At 35.7% G+C, this 24,090-nt stretch overlaps 3 protein-coding genes across 12 annotated transcripts in view; 1 reads left to right on the top strand and 2 right to left on the bottom strand.

Moving 5' to 3' along the window:
* Positions 1-1,014: 1,014 nt before the first annotated feature.
* Positions 1,015-5,029, top strand: LOC110443058 (UDP-glucose 4-epimerase-like). The gene is made up of 2 exons (XM_021487029.1): positions 1,015-1,130; positions 3,750-5,029. Exon 2 carries the CDS (start codon positions 3,779-3,781, stop codon positions 4,937-4,939), a length of 1,161 nt encoding a protein of 386 aa, XP_021342704.1. The 5' UTR covers positions 1,015-1,130; positions 3,750-3,778; the 3' UTR covers positions 4,940-5,029.
* Positions 1,301-2,244, bottom strand: LOC110443059. Its single transcript, XM_021487030.1, has 2 exons — positions 2,198-2,244; positions 1,301-2,137 (listed from the first exon to the last, which is right to left on the bottom strand). Exons 1-2 carry the CDS (start codon positions 2,213-2,215, stop codon positions 1,691-1,693), a joined length of 465 nt encoding a protein of 154 aa, XP_021342705.1. The 5' UTR covers positions 2,216-2,244; the 3' UTR covers positions 1,301-1,690.
* Positions 5,030-6,182: 1,153 nt separating the features above from the next.
* The window catches only part of LOC110443044 (LIM and SH3 domain protein 1-like), a 68,497-nt gene continuing 50,589 nt past the window's right edge, over positions 6,183-24,090 (bottom strand). For 5 of the 10 annotated variants that reach the window (XM_021487010.1, XM_021487001.1, XM_021487004.1 and 2 more), the window contains 5 exons: positions 19,994-20,086; positions 17,059-17,169; positions 15,127-15,270; positions 12,517-12,617; positions 6,183-10,939 (listed from right to left, as the gene is read on the bottom strand). In XM_021487010.1, coding sequence (XP_021342685.1) covers positions 10,763-10,939; positions 12,517-12,617; positions 15,127-15,270; positions 17,059-17,169; positions 19,994-20,086 — 626 coding nt within the window. In that variant the 3' untranslated portion in view covers positions 6,183-10,762. Of the gene's footprint in view, positions 10,940-12,516; positions 12,618-15,126; positions 15,271-17,058; positions 17,170-19,993; positions 20,087-23,414; positions 23,454-24,090 lie in introns of all 10 variants that reach the window. The other 5 variants (XM_021487002.1, XM_021487007.1, XM_021487006.1 and 2 more) reach the window with 5 other exon arrangements.

Genomic DNA, 24,090 nt, shown 5'->3' with positions numbered 1-24,090 from the left:
TGAAAAATAGACTCGTTTAAGAACTATTCAAATTAACGTGTCCAAAATGGGAATTGTCTTGTTAGTAATTAGTGTTTCCTATACACATACCTTTTTGTATTTATCTTGTTTTGAAATTCTAAGCGGAGGCCGACCCTAATGTTAAATCTCCATAGGCGTTGACCCTACCTTTGTTATGAAGCATATGTGACCAAGGAATCAAATGTAATAAAGGAAGGCTGTTATTTACTTGTATGCTCAGATGTGGTGCTCAAAATGGTGGTAAGCGATTTTTGTAGTACGATGTTCTGCAAAACTATTAGTTGTAGAAATCTGTGCAGTTATAAGAATGAGCAAATTGGTGCGAAAGTGTGCGCTGTTAAAACAAACAAAAATATATCGTGGAAGAGAATATTAAGAATTTTTTTCTCATGATATTTTTTCATAATTTCCTGTCAAACGCTTTTCGAGATATGACAATTATATCTCAGAACTATCTTTTTAAATATAAATCGCCTGCCACGCGGCCTTTGACCTCTTATTTTTGTAATGGTTCATGATGTCCTTGTGTTGATGTCTCCAATATCAATTATTTTTCGAAGATTTTGATTTTTCTTTTAGTTTTTTATTTAAAGTTCTTCTGGTATCGTATAAGTGTGCATGATACAATAGTTTTACATATATATGAACATTGGACACCACTAGACCATTGAGAACTGTTGACGGTAGAACTTTATCATATGTAAATGCGTTAACATTTTTGCAGATTTGAAAAACATCTTATTTAAAATTTGAAATAAGATGTTTATTAAATTTGCAAAAGTGTTAACGCATTTCTTTTTACAAATGTCCAAATTCATTCGAGAAAGTAGGACTGGTCTGAATTAAGAAAAAAAAAGTTATCTGCTTCCAAAAAAAGGCGGGGGACTATACACACAGTATATATCTCCCCTTTTCAAGACAGATACATGAGGTTAATTTTCATGCAAATCGGAGGGGGTGAGGTTACCACCCGAAATATAGTCTATAGTCATTATCGGCGGAACATGTGGCCATGAACCCCCTTCAGGAGCCCCGTGATATCCGACACCGCGAGCTGGCACGTCATCAGACTGATTTCCGCAGCTGTAATGTTTATGGATGTTGCGATGGTGAGTCTTTGTATTATGCTGTGTTAGTGAGAAAATAAGATTACTTGTGAGCAATATATGTATACTCCATCTTGGTGCACGTGCACTAGTCCGTGTATGTAGAATAGTAGATACGTGGCTGCACACGTGGAATTAGTCATATTTATCTACATTTTGTATGTGTCTGTTGTCTTGACCCTAGTCCACTAAACTTCCGAGTGGTCGTCTCTTTGGCCGAGGTCAGTTCGGTAGTAGCCCATATGCTCAAAATTATATTTTGCCGAGACATAATCAGATAATGTGAACCCAACAAGAAAAGCCATAACCACTACATTGTGATAGGTAGTTTGAGCACTAGCTTGACATCACATCAAATAGGCACTAACGCAGTCAGTCAACACACCTATGATTAGGTATGTGTATTGACAAACGAAGATACTGCCTGGGATGACCTTTTAGGATTTTTGGGGCCTCTAACACTAATTGGTAATTATATTGGCTGATTAGGGTCACCAGACCATTCTGGCGAGCCTATGAAATAATGCTTCTTTAACTTTAATTTGCCTTTGAACAACTTCTGATTAAAATAGAAGCTGAGGGTCATGCTTTGGTGAAGTCATATCAAGTTTGTTCAAATTTATGCTACAAAGGTCATTGGGGTCAACAGTGTTTAAGTCTACAAACAACTCCTGAATTACCTGAAGAGCTACAAACAACTCCTGAATTACCTGAAGAGCTACAAACAACTCCTGAATTACCTGAAGAGCTACAAACAACTCCTGAATTACCTGAAGAGCTACAAACAACTCCTGAATTACCTGAAGAGCTACAAACAACTCCTGAATTACCTGAAGAGCTACAAACAACTCCTGAATTACCTGAAGAGCTACAAACAACTCCTGAATTACCTGAAGAGCTACAAACAACTCCTGAATTACCTGAAGAGCTACAAACAACTCCTGAATTACCTGAAGAGCTACAAACAACTCCTGAATTACCTGAAGAGCTACAAACAACTCCTGAATTACCTGAAGAGCTACAAACAACTCCTGAATTACCTGAAGAGCTACAAACAACTCCTGAATTACTTGAAGAGCTAGGATCATGGCATTTGGTCAGTAGTATGCTGTACAGAAATACTAGCTGGCAAGTGTGATCAAATGGATGACATTTTCATATGACTCAAATATGTAAACAAAGTTTTACACAATTCTCTTCTACTGGTCCCTTATTTCCAGAGAAGTAACATTTGGCCTATAGCCTGCTGATTCTACTGGTCCTTCATTTCCAGAGTAGTAGCATTTGGCCTGTAGCATGCTGATTCTACTGGTCCTTCATTTCCAGAGTAGTAACATTTGGCCTTTAGCCTGCTGATTCTACTGGTCCTTCATTTCCAGAGTAGTAACATTTGGCCTTTAGCCTGCTGGTTCTACTGGTCCTTCATTTCCAGAGTAGTAACATTTGGCCTTTAGCCTGCTGATTCTACTGGTCCTTCATTTCCAGAGTAGTAGCATTTGGCCTGTAGCATGCTGATTCTACTGGTCCTTCATTTCCAGAGTAGTAACATTTGGCCTATAGCCTGCTGGTTCTACTGGTCCTTCATTTCCAGAGTAGTAACATTTGGCCTATAGCCTGCTGGTTCTACTGGTCCTTCATTTCCAGAGTAACATTTTGCCTGTAGCCTGCTGATTCTACTGGTCCTTCATTTCCAGCGTAGTAACATTTGGCCTATAGCCTGCTGGTTCTACTGGTCCTTCATTTCCAGAGTAGTAACATTTGGCCTTTAGCCTGCTGATTCTACTGGTCCTTCATTTCCAGCGTAGTAACATTTGGCCTGTAGCCTGCTGATTCTACCGTTACTTCATTTCCAGTGTAGTAACATTTGGCCTGTAGCCTACTGAATTCAAATGAATTACCTTAGGTAACTTTTAAAGTCCCACACATGAAAAAGTCTATGGGTTGTCGAGTAATGATATTTAGCCCGTTAGCATGCTTGATATGTATGTTTAAATTAAATTATATTGAACAATATTAAGTTAATGTAGTAAGGTCATAGTGGTCAAATTAATCATGAGTTGAAAAACTAATGACTTAACAAAGACTGATAGCTAATTAATAGATAAGGACTTGGCAGTTATATACGTATAGCTAATTAAAGCTGTGTTAAAGACTTTGATGGATAAGGATTTGAAAAATAAAACACTTGACTAAGGTCTGGTAAAATCTCTTAGATTAATCTTTGATTAAGACAGTTGGAAAAGCTATCTCAGCTAAGGCTTGGGAAAACATACTTGGCCTAAACTTTGGCCAAGACTTTGGTACATCATACACTGCTATGTGTCTCTAGATACTTGTATGCTAGGGTAAGGTTCAGGAGAAGACTAGAGGCTTAGGCCCTGCAAAAACTGTTGGTTAAGGATTTGACAAATTCTCTTAGCTGGGTGCAACATGTTAAACTCCGATCAAACATGGTCACATTTGATCTGCTGTTGTCAACCATGGTAATCTATGGTCCACATAAGTCGGTAATTGGCTGTAAACTACACCAATGTAAAATTTGAGAAACAGCATGTGCAAATGTTTATTCAAATCTACATTATTTACTAACAAGCTGTTGCTAATTTTGTGTCTTGTTTGCAGGGATTTGAATAAAAGACTGATGCACAACAATGGAAGGATGGAAGCTGCTCATAGCATTTGGCTGGCTGGTTTCTACAAGTGAAGGTGATGATCCCAAAAACATTCTTATACTGGGAGGAAATGGATTTATTGGAGCTGCAACGTCCGAGAGATTGATTGCAAAAGGCAATAATCTGGTACTTCTAAATCGGGGCAACTGGTATTGGGATTCACAGTTCACTGTGAAGCCTCATGTTAAACACCTTACTTGTGATCGTCAACGTCAGCTACTCTATTGTGAAGATTTACACCGTTTGAAAGACACTGTATACTTTGATGTGGTTATAGATTTCAGTGCATACCATTTTGAGGCTGTTGAAGATGTTCTCGAGTTACTGAAAGGCAAGATTGGCAGATATATCTACATCAGTTCCGATTCTGTGTACGAGGTCTGCCAGAAAAACCATTCCGAACCAAGTCAGGAAAGTGATGCCGTTCGTCCATTTACTTCAGAGGAAAGGCTACTAATGACTGGTAAGGATGATTATGGTCATAGAAAACTGGAATGTGAGGAAGTGCTCGTCAAACAGAGAAAGGAAGGTGGAGTTCCATATGTTTTGCTAAGATTACCAGATGTGATTGGTCCTAGGGACAACACATATCGCTGGTGGATGTATCAAATGTGGCTTAAACTTTCCGGGTATCTTGAAAGACAAATCTCAATTCCAAAGTTTCTCTTGAATCAGAAATTAAGCTTTGTGTATTCTCTTGATGTCGCAGATATGTTGGTACAGCTTACTGATAGTGATCTCAAAAACTTTGATAATGCCTACAATCTGGGTACAGATGAAATGCCTACCTTACTGGAAGTGTTGGAATCAATGAGAAAACATCTGAGAGTAGAGAATATCCCTATACCTGTTAATGATAGTAATGATGCAATATATCTGTTTCCTTCTGTAAAACTTGGACCAATAGATTCAAGTAAAGCAAAAACACTATTAAACTGGAGACCAACCTCCTTCGATAATATTTCTAAGCAAACAATCAGTTTTTACGAGTCTGCCATCAGAAATAAAGATTTTGACTTGGCTCGAAAAGAAATTATCAAAAATATGCAAGCATACTTCACCAAGCAGCCACATAATGTGTTGTATGGTCTGAACGGAGTGTATGGGATAAAGTACCCAGATACACACGAAGAACTTTAGGTATATAGACTAGCTAGTGATAAATCCATCCTTATTTCATGCATCAAGATTTTCATTTTATGTTTTTAGAATAAATTATTCTAAAAGTTCTTTTTAGTATTTGTCTTCCATTATTCATAAACATCGATGTTTGATGATAGCTTTACATTTTGTCTAACAAATCAATGACATGTATAGGCAAAACACAGCAGTAAACTTCACTTCTGGTCCTTAAGTCTCGACTTCTAATGTCACGACTCGCGGTTAATTGTATCCTTGTCCTTCATATGATGTCTCTCATTTCATCTCCCCTTTGATAACCGTCAACACATTACAATGTACTCTTCTCCGGAGTTCATTCAAAGTTTTCACTTTATGTAAGAACCCTATCTTACCGAAACATTTTATTTAACAAGGGATTTATTATGCACAAATTCAACCAAAATACAGTAACACATGTTTTAACAAACACCAAGGATTATTGAGAAAACATTGCATTATTACCAACCCCAGAATAAGTTCACTATACTAAACATGTTTATGACAAACTCCAAGGTTTTTAAAAAAGAAAAAAATTGCACTCGAGGAAACCATGTTAATAACAAACCCAAATGAATCTAGGAAATGAGTTTACTGTAGTAAAATTTGTTTATAAAAAACCCAAAGGAACATAATAAACAAATAAAACATGTTTATAACAAACCCAAGGAATGCCGACTGAAAGCTAATGTTAACCAGTCCAAAGTTAGAACTGTTTGTTTTCAAACACCTAATTATGAGTAATGCTTTGGATTTTCGGGATTCTTCAAATTTTCGGGATTGCTAAAATAAAGTTTGAAAGTTTACATGCATGACCTTGAGAATGTGATATTCAACATCATCAAATCTACAATTAAAGAACTACTATACAAAACTAGAACTTGTACAGGTCAGCAAGGGCCTCACCATGTGCCTTACCTTAATTTCCCATGGGCTATTTCTAGCAAGTGACCTTGACCATATTAACTTTTTATATCCCTATAGCATGTCTAAATATCAAAAGATTTGTCTTTAGGACTCTGGTAAGAATCGTACCGCCCCCACCATATGGTCTATTTTTAGTAACAATGACCTTGACAACTTTTTAAATCCCATCACATATTTACATATCACAGTGGTAAGCATTCCGAGATAATCTCCAGACACAAAAGCAATGATGGATGGACAGACAAACAGTCAGATGTGGGGCCCTCATCAAATTTAAATGAAAACGCAACACAATGTATATGTAACAATAAAATATTTTACTGAATACTGGCAGCGTTTGCCTACATATAATACAATTTGATCTACTGTTATAGATATCCCATGAGCTCTCTCCCATCCGTGCTACTGATAAACCATAAATCTAGACACTGTTCCGAGTAATAATGGTAGCCACTTTAAAACACTGTTTTACCTTGCACTGGTACATTGTATACAATGGAACCTCGATAATCCAGACACTTTCTGTAAATAGTGGAAACCGTTGGTCTGAATACTTTGATATCTGTATATGGTGGAACCTCATTAGTCTGGAGACTTTTTTTCTCCGTGTACAGTGGAAACTTGTTACCTTGATACTGGTTTCCTTGATGTTGCAAGTAACAAACTTTCTAAATTAATGAATTCGTCACTTAAATGAATGTAATTTCAGAATTAAATGACAATTTCTGGTGAGATCCAAATTTTGTTTTTCCCCCAGTGAAAAGCAAATAAGTGTTTGTAAAGCAAGTCAAGATTTTTAATATACATTGATAAATAACTATATAGTTACAATGGATGATAAATTCAAACACAGTTTTTCAAACCAAACTAAATGACTTTAACAAAGTTCTTTTCAGTACAATGATCAAGTGTGTATCAATATACACCGTAAGTAGTCTTTTGAGTTTTGTGTGAGCAGTAATATTAAGAAAATACATAAACGACAAGATAAATATTGCAGACCACATTGTATCTTAATATAAATCTGACTCCAGTCTAACACAGACTGAAACGGACATCATTTCAGTGGCAGAGGTAAAATCTGAATCGACAAAAGGGACAGTGTCCTTCACAAAATTATTAATCCTTATTTTATACAGTACAATGTAAACGGAAATCAGTAGAGGTATCGGGTACGATGGCACAATTTCTATCTAAAGGAATTTTCACAAATACCAGAAAGTTAATAATATAGCTAAATGCTCTTCATTTAAATACTTGTTGTGTTCCAATATTTATACAGACACTTATAATTACCATTGTCCCATCAATTTTACATCTAAGTTACCGGTCACTGTGTTTGTTCACAAATAACAAACAAAATACGAACACATTTTTATTTCTAGTAAATTAGGATTTACTTCTACTTATAAATTATTGTTACAACTACCTGCATCATTTAACATCCTCACTATAATAGAAAACAGTGGGCAATGATTTGTAAATAAAACAATGGCATTGAGAGAACTTTACTGAACTTGCCATGATTATACATTATCACCATCTCATGTAAAGTTGACATGAAATGTCAGAAACGCTAGTAATGGTAATCTAAATCATTAACTTGTTAAAATTATGTGGGAAAAAAATCTGAATTTATAGTGAATATATGTTCTTTATCCACATGGGTCTAACAGCATTATTTGTTAGGACGACCATTAATATCTGAACAAGATATTCACAAATCTTTGAAACTTTATTCTGTGAAAATTCAAAAGTTTCAGCGTATGCAAAATAGAGAGAAGAAATATATGTAAAACCAAAGCTTTTTGATACTGAATAATCGTGAAAGAACAACTTTTTGTGATTCTGAGAAGCAAAACTCATTGAATAAGCATATTTACAGACTGGTAGCTAAGAGTAAGCTTTAGCCATCACTACTGACCGTGCGAACAGTTGGTGAAAAACCGACCCCACGACATAGGGACCAGTATGTGAGGTGTTCCCACTACTAATTTATATAATCAATTCACTAAATCTGAAAAAGACTTTACTTGTTACATATAGCTTGAAGCTTCAGCAGTAACAGACTTAAATTTTCAAAATTCAACCACAAATATGTCTATTTACAATAGTTTACTGTACATATCAAAAACTCCACCTTGTACTTCGTTCTGGTGCAGGTCCAGAGGTACAACTTCAGTTGATGCCTTGGCAAACTTTCATCCTCTTTTCACGAGACCAATCCACTTTAATGGTAAGACGGATCTTGTATTGAAAATTTGGGACATATGGTCAACAATTTAGACTTGTGTATTAATGAGACAAACTTAACTACTCTCATCTGTACTATAAGTCATGTTAAATAAAAGCGACAAATATCCATATAACGTCGCACAAAAACAACATTCTACAACAAGTGGGCAATAGAAAGAATAATTTGCAAACAATGAAACAACACTTTTGCTACAAACTGTGTACATAACCAATTGACAGCTGATAAGGTACTGAATATAGATATGTGCTTTCATTTTCTACAAAAAAAAAAAAAAAAATCAATTCATGAGCCAATTTTTTTTAATTCGATACATGTTATGACATTATTTTCAAAATCTGAAGTTAAATATTTGCATAAGATCTAAGACTTTATGATACAGACTTGGGGATAAAATAGCACATCAGAATCTGTCTTACTAAACATTAAATATTACAATGCATTCAAATACGCTATTAGCAAATATACAAATATGTAAAATGAAAAATTAAAATCTGTTGTTTACAATAAAATTGTGAAAAACGGTAAAATGTAAGATAAATATAGAAACCTGCATTACAACTTAACATAAAATATGTCAACCCTAGTCATATAAGTAGACATCAGAAAGTAGAGAAACGAATGTCTTTACCAACTTCAGCTTATCTATAACATCATCTATTATATCTCAGCTCTACAGCATATGCTATCACTTGGGAACCATTTGGCAATGCTGTTGCCTGGAAAAGGTTGCAAGCTGAGGGTTTTGTTGGAGCTTAACAAACACTACTAGAGATGCAGGCCTGAGGGCGTTCTTGGAGCTTAACAAACACTACTAGAGATGCAGGCCTGAGGGTGTTCTTGGAGCTTAACAAACAAGAGTTGCAGGCCTGAGGGTGTTCTTGCAGCTTAACAAACAAGAGATGCAGGCCTGAGGGTGTTCTTGGAGCTTAACAAACACTACTAGAGATGCAGGCCTGAGGGTGTTCTTAGAGCTTACAAACACTACTAGAGTTGCAGGCCTGAGGGTGTTCTTGGAGCTTAACAAACACTACTAGAGTTGCAGGCCTGAGGGCGTTCTTGGAGCTTGGAAAAGACTACTAGAGTATCTTTTGCATTTGGATCATTCCAAACTTTCCAAAAAACCCCTTTAACCCCTCCAGGAACGCTTAAAACTCCACTGGAACACTCTTCAACTCCTTTAAAAACATCTAACTCCTTTGGAAAATGGAAATACCTTTGTTTTTTTGGGAAACCCCTAAACCCTTCTGGAGACTCCCTGGGTGAGAGATTGGGTTAACCATCGTTCAGTAAGAGCATTCCTATATATATATTCCTGTATTATATCCTGTTCTGTACCACAGTTATTTCAACAGTTCTTTTCCACTACTTGCTTTAATTCAATAAACAAAGAAACAATTTTAAGATCTAGCAGTTTTACAAGATCCATACCTAGAGCGGTCAATATTATACAATATTTAGTATCACCACTTCTCTAGCTATAGACTCCCCTTACAACACACTTGGTACTACAATCACAAAACAGTAATCTAAACAGGCAGCAGATCTCCTTGTTACAGTAATTTCTGATTTTTGAAAAACTCCAGATTCTGCAGATTTAAAAATTATGCAGGTTGAATAATGGATGCATTTGTACAGGGTACTTTTTCTATCATTTTCATTCATTTCAATACTTACTATCACTTGCCATTTCACGCAATGTAACGGTGCCACATTTGGCTGAAGATTTGTGACTGAATTACCTACAGTGCAACTTTTACAGCTGCAGCAATAAGGTGACTTATCTTAAGGCAAGTAATTAAAAAGAACTCCGAATTCATTAAGCATATAAAGGCTAATAAAATATAGTTATCTTTGTCAGAAGTCCTGGTAGGAACAGGAGTGCTGGACTAGACCAATGCATATAACTCCAGCTTGTTGGGATGTAAACCCAGTCACCCCTAAAGTCACATTTTAACCTTACCAAATCAAAGACTGGGCAAGTCCAGTTTAGGTGTGTGGGAGTGAATGAGTTAATCCCATGTGTCTTGCATAAAAAAAGCTATATAGCATCAGCAAGCATAAACAGATATCTTGTTTTCAATTGGCTATAGCAAAACCTTCATAACAAAGAATCAATTTCTATATAAAGTTAATCTACATTTTCTTGTTTATATTGCCTCCTGTCAATGACAAACTCCTATTTTCTTCTATGTAGTATTACTTACGATATATATATATATATATATATATATATACCTTTGTTAGATAATATCCTGTCATCTATTCCTCACAGGACATCGGATTTACCCACATGCAGTAATGAATCAATCCAAGTCTTCGATCTGGAGTGATGAAATCTGATTTAAAGGGTAGCCGTTTTTCTTGTGATGGAAGAATTTAAATTTCCATGTAGAACAACATAAAATCAGGACATAAAATGACAAAACACAAGGTCAAAAATAAATGTTTTACAGATGCTATCTACGAGAATGGTTGGGATACACGTATCTTTAATAAAAGACACAGATTTTTTTTTCTGTCATTTTTTCCCCAAACAATTAATTTAGATTAACAGTACAGACATTAAAGCATATTGAAAAAGGAACAATTGAAATAAGAGGTACATCTGATTATAATACTCTTTATGATGCCATTTCCACATAATTTGAAGGGAGCATGCCACGTTGGCCTGTCCGTTCCACTGTGCCCTCCATCCATCCAGGATCAATGATTTCACAGTTGATGATGAAATCCTCCTCACGGAAAGAAACCTCATCATCGTCAGCTGCAGTGTAGTCATACAGGGCTACGTACTTCACCTGTGAGAACCAAAGTTAAATTTGTTCATTCCTTGCTACATGTATATATTAAAATGTCAATAACACTGATAGTTTCTTTCTCTCAATAAAGTATTTCATTTCAGGAATGTTCCGATATAAAATATAAAATGTATTTTAGACAGTAGGTCAAAATATGAGATGACTTCATCAATCTACAATCAGGATATCAAATGAAAACTTACTATACAGCTCTGATATTGTACAAGGACTTGTTTTTGCTGCATATACCTGGATACACCGCACATATCGGTAACCTTTCTGATAGAGATTTAGTTAGTTAGGACAAGTTTTGTTGTTGTTGTTGTTGTTGTTGTTGGGGGGGGGGGGATTTGACCCTACAAAATTTGAATAAGTATTTTTAGCTTTAGAAATATTACCTGGATGCTGATCCTTACCTGGTTCTTTGGAGACGACACTGGGGTCTGTATAATTTGAGTGCCTGTTGTGTAACCTACCTGGTTGTTAAGGTATTGACTAATGGGGTTTTCCTAGTAGGGTTGGTATGGCTACTGTGTCTGTTGTATAACTTATCTGGTTTATTGTGGAGCTCACTTGGGGTTGGTATGGCTACTGTCTATTGTATAACTTACCTGGTTTATTGTGGGGTTCACTTGGAGTTGGTATGGCTACTGTCTGTTGTATAACTTACCTGGTTTATTGTGGAGCTCACTTGGGGTTGGTATGGCTACTGTGTCTATTGTATAACTAACCTAGTTTATTGTGGGGATCACTTGGGGTTGGTATGGCTACTGTCTATTGTATAACTTACCTGGGTTATTGTGGGGCTCACTTGGGGTTGGTATTGCTGCTGTGTCTATTGTATAACTAACCTAGGTAATTGTGGGGCTCACTTGGGGTTGGTATTGCTACTGTGTCCATTGTATAACTAACCTAGTTAATTGTGGGGGTCACTTGGGGTTGGGATGGCTACTGTCTATTGTATAACTTACCTGGTTTATTTTGGGGTTCACTTGGAGTTGGTATGGCTACTGTATGTTGTATAACTTACCTGGTTTATTGTGGGGTTCTCTTGGGGTTGGTATGGCTACTGTGTATATTGTATAACTTACCTGGTTTATTGAGGGGTTCACTTGGGGTTGGTATGGCTACTGTGTCTATTGTATAACTAACCTAGTTAATTGTGGGGCTCACTTGGGGTTGGTATTGCTACTGTGTCTATTGTATAACTAACCTAGTTAATTGTGGGGTTCACTTGGGGTTGGTATGGCTACTGTATCTGTTGTATAACTAACCTAGTTAATTGTGGGGTTCACTTGGGGTTGGTATGGCTACTGTGTCTATTGTATAACTAACCTGGTTAATTGTGGGGCTCACTTGGGGTTGGTATGGCTACTGTATCTACTGTATAACTTACCTGGTTTACTGTGGGGCTCCCTTGGGGTTGGTATGGCTACTGTCTATTGTATAACTTACCTGGTTTATTGTGGGGTTCACTTGGAGTTGGTATGGCTACTGTGTCTGTTGTATAACTAACCTGGTTAATTGTGGGGCTCACTTGGGGTTGGTATTGCTAATGTGTATGTTGTATAACTTACCTGGTTTCTTTGGGGTTGACCCGGAGGCCGGTACGGCTGCTGCTGCTGCTGTTGTGGTGGTGGTGGTTGATATGCAGGTTGACGTGCTTGCTGGGGTTGAGCTATGGAAGACAACATAACAATAAACAAAGGCACATGTTACAGACAAGTTTTCCTGAAACCACGCGATATCCTTCCCTTGGCATTATGATACCAGGGCTCAACAATAAGCTGATTACTTTACCTTTTTGTGCAGTTTTTCTTGGTGAACATACCTCTGAAACACTGTAATACTTGTTTTCAGTTCAACAATGGAGGAAAAGCCCAAATGGCACATGCTATTGTAACTAATACATAAAATGCAATTATTGTGTGGTACTACAATCCTGAGTTCAAGTTTGATTTTCTATATACTACTACAGTGGACTTAAACTGATGATGATTTCACAATTTGACTGAATATGTGCAAGTGTTTAGTCAAAGGTAGATTACTACATGTACAGTATTTGAAGCACTGGAGACTACGTATGAGCTAGTGGTACGACACGGTCCAGACTCAAGTGCAGTTATATATACTATCAAATGCTAGGGAAAAGCAGATATACGGAAACAGTATAACACTACATGCAGTAAATAACCAACAAATTCAAATACTCTAACAAATGCAAAGGTCGTTTTACAATCTTGTAATGAAGCACTCAACCCAATCACCATTCACCTGAAACTAAAACTTGAAAACAAAAATGATGTCTACATAAAATTAAACAACATTATGATATCTAAACACATCTTTTCTACTTAATACTTAACCAACAAATAAAAGAATCTAAAAATACAGTAATAACTTGTTTACTCCAGCAATCATTACCACAGTATAAAGGTGGGCCTTGAAGAGAGCCTTGTGACACATAAAATGTGGGGCATTATATCATGGTTTTACTGGATAAACAAGATATCTACATTAACTTGTTATAATTTATCCTGGTAAATAGCTGTTAGATTCCTACAAAATGAAAACACAATATTTTGATTTTTTTTTTAATTTCCATCATGTATAACTGCAGGGAGCAAGGTTGGGAGGACAGGGGAGAGGAGAATATTGATGAAATTCATTGTACAGAATGCATTTTTTATTATCTGACATTTCTCCTGGTGTTTTATAAAATACTGACTTTGAGTTTACCACGTAGAGTGTACCCCAATTCCTGTAACTGTAGGTCAGTTTTATTAGACTTCATCACAAACTGTAATATTTCTTCCTAAGCCTTGAAGCAACTCAATTATTAAGTGATTTTCCATAAAAGAAATATTTCAATACTTTTTTAGTTCAGCTTTATACCATATGAGATAAACTTTATTTGAACTCTTTTATAGTAGGCTGGTAAAGGTAGTGCTGATTTGTAGTATGACTTCAACGGTGCTCTCTGCAGTAGGTGGGGGTATGAACAAAATCTGGAACTATAAACTGACGTCAGTGATGCTAATTGCAATGGTAAAATGAGATCTAGAGGATGATAGAGATGCTGCTCTCAAATCATATGCAGTGGTATAAAACTGAGGTATGGCATCAGTGGTGCTGATCTGCAGTGGTATAAAACTGAGGTATGACATCAGTGGTGCTGATCTGCAGTGGTTGGGGTATGGTGCTTCAGCTTCAATTTGAGATTAAGATTAACTCACAACCCCCTGTCAAGTCTTCAGATGGAATTGGTGGCGGGCAGTAATCCGGAGGGGTGTCATTGTCCTCAGTTGGAGGGGCAGGGGGGTCATATGCTGGGGGTCTATTGTCTTCCGAAGGAGGGGATGGAGGGGCACACACAGGTGTAACGGTGTGTGGGGAAGTCATCATCACAGGAGTGGCGAAATGAATTTCCATCTCTTTAATAAAATGTTGGCAACAAACATTGTTTATACCGTGCAACTTCAAATTATGGTATTTAAATTCCTCAATGGTGTAAATTTAAACTTGAACCAACCCTGTTATATCCATGTATCGCACAACTCATGGTTTTAAGTAGAGTGTGATGTATAAAATAAGCTGACTTCAACTGAAATGTCTCTCAATTTAATAAAGCGTCACTTTTTTCCATAAAATCTGTGTTACCCAGTAACAATGCAATTTACCAGCATAAATCTCTCAGTAAAGCTGAAAATCTATAGCATACTGAAACACCCAAACTGAAACTATACAAAGAAACCAATATACAGCTGGAACTGTTAAGAGAACAGTTACACATTTAGAACATTTGGGAGAAAGAGTAAATATATACTGGTTAATTAGGAAAAGACATTACAAGAAGCATATACACTTGATGGGTTATATTGATCAACTAAGGAGTGATAAAATTCATATCTTTATATTTTTAGGCAGAATCTAATGGTGTTTACAATACTGAACTTGCACTTTTCATACTAGAAATATATTATATCATGCCAAGATGAGTAGAAGGGCAAATGAGTATATCACGGATTGAATCTTAGTCCAGAAATATAGTTGTCATGACAGCTAACGGATACAATGATGAGTGGAGGTGGATAATATTTATAATGCAAGTTCAGAAGTTGGTGTAGGGGAGTAGACAGTCTTGCATATATATATATATCAGGGATCGACGAAGACAGCCTACTCACTAGGATCCTCTTCCTGAGCGCTAATTGCGTCTTTCTCAGCAGATACGTCAGCGCTGTCATCAGGGATGGGAGGGACAATGGGGGTAGTACTAACTTGTTCCTCCTTGACTGTGACAGGCGGGATGTTAGTGGTGGGTTCTTCTTCTAATTTAGAATCACAAGCACTTGTACACATGTATCATACAATAGTGGGGCTTACCCAATATGTGTAAGTAGGGTATATTACAGCTGTACGTGTGTGAGAAATATGTAAAATATATCAATAGATGTAAATTAATTCTAAGTATCTCCATTCAACTGAAAACGAAAATAGCATCAAATCTACATCTCTGTGCAAATGTTAAATTTAGTTACAGAAAAGAGAAGATAATATAGCAAATTCAGACCCAGATTAAATGTATTAATGATATTATGATGAATTAAATTGTTGAATTCTAGTGCATAGGTAAAACTTGATGTACCAGAAGGAATCAATCAGCCCCTCACTGGCTCAGTTTGTCAAAGAAATGCTGCAATGAGTGAAAGTTGTAATCAAATGTTCTTAATCACTGCAAATAGACATTGTCCGAGTTTCTGTACCGTACTGCTGAAATATATTGTGGACATAGGTTTTTTCATGAAAATGAATTATAGTTTAAACTGAAATATTTCACTGAAGGATGAATGTTTGATCAAAACATGATGTAAACAATTCCATCAGATTTTTATATGATCAGAAGCTTAAGTAATATCACATTTTGAAGAAATTCAGACAGCAATCTGATATATAGAGAAACCTGTAAAGATGGACATTGAACTGAATGATCTTGTGGTGTTTCTCCATCAAGATTGAGAATCTGTGACAAAGCAGTTTTCTTAAAGCAAAGAACTGAAACAGTTGAAACGCAATGATCATGGATATCATTGAAACCTATGTAAAGCATGTTTCTACACTAAAAAGCTTTCTAGCCTCGTATATTCCGTCTTTGCGTATTGCAGAGTTATCTTCTCTTGGGAGCAGGTATTGATTGTTACGTCGTTGGTTTGTGCGAGAAAATTACATCGTTTTCTCAAAAATTGATGACGTTACTCTCACAAACAAGTGACGTAACAATCAATACCTGCTCCAAAGAGAAGATAACTCTGCGATACGCAAAGACGGAATACAGAAAAGATGAGAAATGTATGTATTATAATTTTTCAACATCAATTGAAATGTTTGTAGAATTATTTTCCTTTAATATTTTCATCATTTTAAGAGAATATAAGTGAAGATTAACAATAACCTGACCTATACAACACAAGATGGAACGTTTCTTTTTACATAAGTGCATCAAAGCATTTCTCAACAAGGATAAAGTTCACTACAAATGTCCAGAAAATGTTCATTAATGATGGATAAAGCAAGCAGAAATCAAGCAAGATGGCTGGCTACAAAATAGGACAGATGGCTGGCTAAATAAACGGGACAGGTAAAAGACGGGCCCTTTTCATTCAGTGGTCAGTCATACGACTCATGAAGGAAGTTTTTTTTTCCGAAAATGATCAGGAGAATTGAACTTTTGAAGGATAGAGAAGATGTTGACAACTGACACATTCAAAGCTCACTATAAATTGATATACATGTGCTATAATGGTGTTAAGATTTCACTACAACTATTGTCCACACTAGCAGGTGTTATGAGAGTTAAAGCAGAAAATCACTTCCGAGTTCTCCAGCAGAATTTCACTTCAGCATTGTATGGCAGAACTTATGTTAAAGCATAAGTCAAGTGAGTTTTTATCAACAATCTTGAGAAGGAAACAATTTCACTTTTAAATATTCACAGCAAGCTTTACATGAAGTTTACATAAAGCATGAAGTTTGAAGGCCCTTGTGGAAGTGGAGAAGAATTGGGCTGAAATCAGTGGTCAGTGGAAAGCAAGTACAACTGCAATGGTAAACCAACTTACCGTCCATATGGGGAGGGGGTACCTCAACAGGGTTGTATTGAGGGACAGGGTCTTCCTGTTGTGGTGGTGGTGGTGGTGGTGGTTGTTGTGCTTGTGCTTGTTGTTGATAGCCTGACAATGTTGGAGCAGTTTTGATATATTCTGTATTTCTCATATTAACACCTTGGGTCTCAATGAATATGACTTTTAGAGGGGCTGATAATTCACCAGATCTGATTATAATGTTGAGGGATTGATAAATAATTTCAATTAAATATTTTAACTTTGTAGCTGTATATAAATTAATCCATTGAAGTGGTACATAATATGATGAAATTTGCTTCGTTTTACTAAATTATTGTGCATTCTTTAGATTGATAAATATTATGTCTTCTTAATTCAATTAAATGTGTCTTGTCATACTTCCTGTTAATGGAATTTGTAATGATGAAAATTTGACAGACAGGTACATGTACCATGATGTAAAGACCCCAAAATGAATGTTGAATTGAACTGAAACATCATCTGTATTCAGGGAGGAAAACATAGCACTGTATATTACCATATAGACTTGCCATTAGCAGATACACTGTCAAATATATTAGTGTATTATGCAAAATAAGCATTAAAATGCTAATTAGACAGATTAGGATTATCCTTCTGATCTCTCAAAATGGAGAATATTGTAGTTAGTCCAGTCTCCAAGTTAAAGATTATCTTGTGTAGATGGGTATAAACACTTGTAATGAAATGTATCCAATTGCAAAACAATACCTTTGAATTTTACATGTTTACATTTCTGTTTCTGTTGGGGATAAAGGTTAAAGCTGCTCTTCAGAATCTCTGTGACCACAATGGGATATAACACACAACAAACTTGTAACTTTACAGATGTACATCAACATTACCACTGAGTATCATCCTATGGCCCTAACAGCTGTGATACCTCATGTGTTCACTGGTGAACAATATCTATTTTTTAATCATCAAATTTACAACATTTTCCTGATGAAATGTAAAATTTGTTATAATGTAAAGTGTTGCAAAGAACTGATTTCAGTGATTATTGCATTTGTGCAGAAAATTCTATTTCCTCTTGCTTTCTGAATGTCTCTGTTCAGTGGTTTGTCTAATGTTAGGTCCAGCCAACATTTCACTTGGCAGTTAATATATTTATGCATGTATAAGAACCAGCATCCCTACATGTATATCCTGACCAAACAGCAATTAATCATTTATCAACTACCTATTTGTATTTAACATATGACTAGTGATCTAATATTGTGACTGGCCAGTCTAGCAATGACCTATTTTATGACTGGAGAGTCTAGCAATGACCTATTTTATGACTAGTTAGTATAGCCACGACCTATTTTATGATTGGCGAGTCTAGCCACGACCTATTTTATGACTGGAGAGTCTAGCAATAACCTATTTTATGACTGGCGAGTCTAGCCACGACCTATTTTATGACTGGCGAGTCTAGCCACGACCTATTTTATAACTGGCGAGTCTATCAATGACCTATTTCATGACTGGCGAGTCTAGCCACGACCTATTTTATGACTGGCGAGTCTAGCCACGACCTATTTTATGACTGGCGAGTCTAGCAATGACCTATTTTATGACTGGCGAGTCTAGCCACGACCTATTTTATGACTGGCGAGTCTAGCCACGACCTATTCTATGACTGGCGTGTTTAACACCGACCTGTCTTATGACTGGCGTGTCTAAAACTGACCTGTCTTATGACTGGCGTGTCTAACACTGACCTGTCTTATAAATGGTGTGTCTAGCAATGACCCTCTTTATGACTAGTGGTCTTGCAACAACCTATATTATGACAAGTGGTCTCGCAATTATCTCTAGGTTATCTAATTTCACACACACATGAATCCTAATTAAATACCATATTACTACTAAATGGAAGACTACCTGTCCTCATAATCATCAGGAATTCAAACAAAATTATCAGCAAAATCTTTACTATAAGCAGGCATGGAAGTATATATGCCAAGATAATTCTACTGTTCTGTTCATATCTAAGAGACCGATATTTCAAACTGACGATTTTTCTCGCCTATACTTTCTGAAATTAAACAGTTATATTAGTCAAAGACCATGCATTCACACAGGGTTGCTTGTTTTTTCATTCATTAGAAATCTGTTTTTTAGTTGAATATCACATCAATTGATCATGGGTTTTAGTTTATTATGGTATGATCAGTGATCCTGGTTTTACGGCATATATATACAGATGTTTGAATTTAAATATAATACATCAGATTATCCTGGTTTTCACTTAACCCTTTCGCCACTGTGGACCATAATGAACTCATTCAGATCAATGTGTGGCAGAGTTTACTAAAGCTACATAGGGGTGAAAGAGTTAAATATCAAACATTATCTGATCCTGTATTTTAGTTGCTTTTTTAGTACTATACATCAAGAGTTTTATTTTGTCATTCACTCAGAATGAAGGACCATGATCTGGTACAAGACCAGACTGATTATCAGTGGTTTAATTTTGTCAAGACATACCATGCTATTTGAGAACTGAGTATACAGATCATCCAGATGTCTGAGAAGACAGCGCAAATTGATAGAAATGAAACATCACCAAAGTTGGAGAAATTGGGGATATACTTTAGGCTGACAAAGAATTTTTCAGGAAAGGAAAGAATGTTTTAGTCAAAGGAAGGTTGTTCATAGCAAGATACAATTTCCAAGGCTTTAGGAAAATTTCACTGATGAGGCACTATTTCAAGCTTAAGGAGTAAGTTTTGGGCAATTTTGATGGAGATATTATTGAAAGACCAAATTCGAAGGTAGAATGACTACTTCAAGGTCAATCAACAAAATTGGGATAAAAAAAATCAAAGTTGATAATAACGGACTATGGACAATTAAGGGACTTCTCTGTTCAGGTGTAATTGGATGTCTTGTCAAGACTTACCAGAGTATTGCCCAGCAATGGAGCCATATTTCTCATTTACAGGATCGTAATCAGAAATTGAGCCAACTTTTCTGCCTTGTGATCCATTTTGAACTGTAAACAAAAATAACCAAACCATAATTCCTACAGTCCTAATTACAAAAAAAAAAGAAGAAAAAGTTTGCTTGGTTGGGGGGTAAAATCTGAAAGAAATGCTTCAATTCAAAGAAAATTCGTGCTTTTAAAAGAATACAGTAGACATTCACACACAACACTTTCAAAAGAATAAATTTTGCTACAGTAGACATTCACAAACAAACCACATACAACTGACATACAACCAGAATTGCTGATAATATTACTCTATCACTAGTGTTCTTCTATGGTAATGGACTGAATGGAGCTTGTTTGTATTTTACATGTCATTCTCATTCTCTCAAGCATAGTTATCTACTAAGATGATTTGTAAAGCACACATCACAACTTTTTTTCATGGGAAATGTATCCTAGTAAACTCTGGCATAAAGTACCATATCAAGAAGAACCCTGTTTAGGTCGTTTGGTCAATCAATAAGATAAACTGGGTTTGGATACATCTGAATAAAAAGGTACTAAAATACATTGCGAAATGGCCAAAAATGGATTGCTATGAGGTAATTTTGAATGATCAGCAACTGTTATAATAAATCTGACTATTTCGATGTTGCCTACGAGATTTGAAAAAGGGAGAGAACTCTGAATATACAGTGCTGGCTATATACAAACAGACCTATACAATATCAAGACATATATAGCATACATAATAGACATAGCCATATATCATACAGACAGAACATTTAAGCAGAAACACATTCAATATATCTTTAAACGAAAGCAAGAATATATCTTAGAACATTAGCTGTTGACAGAGAATTGAATAAAGAGTATAGTAAGTATGCCACTCAACGCAATCTTGTTTACAACAGCAGTTGAAGAGGTTATGCAGATAAACATTTGAGCATGCATGCATTTGATTCTGGTTGACCATGACCTAACACTACTGTAACATTTTCTGAATAAAACATACAAGACTTAACACTGAAAAAATAAACATATCTTATGAAAGGTTATCAGAAAACCTGTCTATTCTCTATTTAACAAGCATCAGCACTTTTATTAAATAGAATTTTTTTATCTTTAAGATTATTGACTCAATAATTCCCGATTACCTAGAATTTACCAATTAACCTATTTAGGCTTTATTTCTATGATCCATATATACTTATAAAACAATTTTTTGAAACTGAAATTGGATACATATTTTTTTCCTCAACTAGGATTCCAATTGATACACATACAACATGTAGCATAGTAACATGTAGTATAGTAGCATGTAGTATAGTAACATGTAGCATAGTAGCATGTAGTATAGTAACATGTTAGTATAGTAACATGTAGGTATAGTGACATGTAGTATAGTAACATGTCGCACAGTAGCATGTGGTATAGTAACATGGAGCATAGTAGCATGTAGTATAGAAACATGTAGGTATAGTAACATGTAGTATATTAGCATGTAGTATAGTAACATGAAGCATAGTAGCATGTAGTATAGAAACATGTAGGTATAGTAACATGTAGAATAGTAACATGTAGTATAGTAGCATGTAGCATAGTAACATGTAGTATAGCAGCATGTAGTATAGTAACATGTTGGTATAGTAACATGTCGGTATAGTAACATGTAGTATAGCAGCATGTAGTATAGTAACATGTACGTATAGTAACATGTAGGTATAGTAGCATGTAGTATAGTAACATGTTGGTATAGTAACATGTAGGTATAGTAACATGTAGTATAGTAGCATGTAGTATAGTAACATGTTGGTATAGTAACATGTAGGTATAGTAACATGTAGTATAAAACATTCCAGGAAATAATTCAATTATTAAATATTTTCTTTTTGCTGTAAAAAAATTAATGTAATGTCATGTACTTTGTCTTAATTTCTACAGACCACAATGGACCGTTCCACAGTAGGGGATGGAAGGTTCCACTTGTGATACATAGTGTTTGAAGAGGTAATAAAGTATACCATATAAAATACAATCAGCATATGTTTGTACAATTGAAAACAAGGCGCTCAATTTAAGTTGTGTCAATAAGTTATAATAAGTATATAATTTGATGTCAGTGCTGAGTAGATATAGATGTATATATCAGGTTACATAAAAACAAAGTCTTTAGTATCAATGTGATATTTGTAAATAATTCATAATATAAGCTAATAGATATTGTTAAATGAATTATGTTGTGTTACTTTTCCAGTGAATTTAGTGGAATTCATTAATATACGATATATCGGTACATCATATTCTTTTCACCAAGCATGTAAATTAAATCAGTATTTACAACATTGACTCAAAACCTTGGTATCCCCTAACATACATCCACTACACTAAATTATATAGCAATCAAAGTCTCCCCCCTAACATACATCCACTACACTAAATCATATAGCAATCAAAGTCTCCTGTTTTGTGTGTTCTATTGAACCCAAACAATCTGTCTATCTACCAACTTTTCTCATTTTGAACCTTGCCATGCTAGCCTGTCCAGGAGTAATGGGTCCCATCACCTTGTCTTCAGCCTAAACCATTTGTATTACACAATCATCTGCATAATTGTTCATAAATCAATAAAGAAAAGTATGTTCATGCAATTCATACTATCTTATCAACTGCAAATTTACTCATTATTTAAGAAAAAAAATGTATTCATGCAAATTAACTATCTTATACCTGTTGGTAAGGCTACCTATTCATGCTATTGAAATAACTGCACATCCAAACAAATACCACCTTTTTCAGATAGAGTTACCTCCCCTCATGTATCTACACTACTTGGTAGAATTTATAACACTGTACAACAGACAACAATACATCACAACAAACACTGGATGACTATCCATTACTGCTCTATTACACAACGGATATATCAGATTCTACTCTTGTGAATTTCATGATTTATTTTACCCATTACTACACAAAACCATATTTGTGAAGACCAGAAATAAAGATGAAACACTGACTTCCATATTTTGACCTTCATTCCCTATGAAAAATGTGAACGTTGATGCAAAATTCTGATTAAATGGTAGTCATTACATTAACAATAGCATGTATAAAGCAAATAAGCATTGCATTTTTGATCTATTTTCATTTGAAATTCGTTTGATATTTTTTATCCCGAGTGCCAAGGTAATTTTCATTGTACAAGTTGAGCATTTTTGTTCTTCATCGAAAATGACAAAACATTCTTTCAAAAATGTATCAGAATTTTGCATTAATGAATATGAAATAAATGAAACTGGAAAAAATGGAGTAAAGAAAAACAGCAGATTTGCCAAGATGAGAGTTAAAGCATATAGGTCAGTAGCTGATCTGTATCCCCTTTACTTACTGCTACTGGATGATCCTGTGGAGTAGCGCTGGTGAGAATCTGAGGTTACGATAAAAATGAAGCATCTCTTGGTTAGAACATGACAGTACGACATGCAAATCTGTCATATAACTATGACACACTTTTCTAACAAGCTCAGCTCTATAGAAATGCACGGTCCTGTTTCATACACTCATAATATGCAATACTTACCATAACATCACAAATCTAAGTAGGATTACCATGCCAAGTCTTATCAGATTGTCACTCCCCAGCCTCAATTTTCCTATCATATTTATTGAATGACCCCTCTCCAGCCTCAATTGTCCTCTCATCTTTATTGAATGACCACTCTCCAGCCTCAATTTCCCTCTCATCTTTATTTGTGACCCATCCCCAGCCTCAATTGTCCTCTCATCTTTATTGAATGACCCCTCTCCAGCCTCAATTTTCCTCTCATCTTTATCAAATGACCACTCTCCAGCCTCAATTGCCCTCTCATCTTTATTGAATGACCCCTCTCCAGCCTTAATTTTCCTCTCATCTTTATCAAATGACCACTCTCTTGCCTCAATTGTCCTCTCATCTTTATTGAATGCCCCCTCTCCAGCCTCAATTTTCCTCTCATCTTTATTGAATGACCCCTCCCCAGCCTCAATTGTCCTCTCATCTTTATTGAATGACCCCTTTCCGGCCT

The sequence above is a fragment of the Mizuhopecten yessoensis genome, unplaced genomic scaffold, assembly GCF_002113885.1.
Source record: "Mizuhopecten yessoensis strain PY_sf001 unplaced genomic scaffold, ASM211388v2 scaffold716323, whole genome shotgun sequence".
Taxonomy (NCBI): Eukaryota; Metazoa; Mollusca; class Bivalvia; order Pectinida; family Pectinidae; genus Mizuhopecten; species Mizuhopecten yessoensis.
This window is presented reverse-complemented; position numbering and strand designations above follow the sequence as displayed.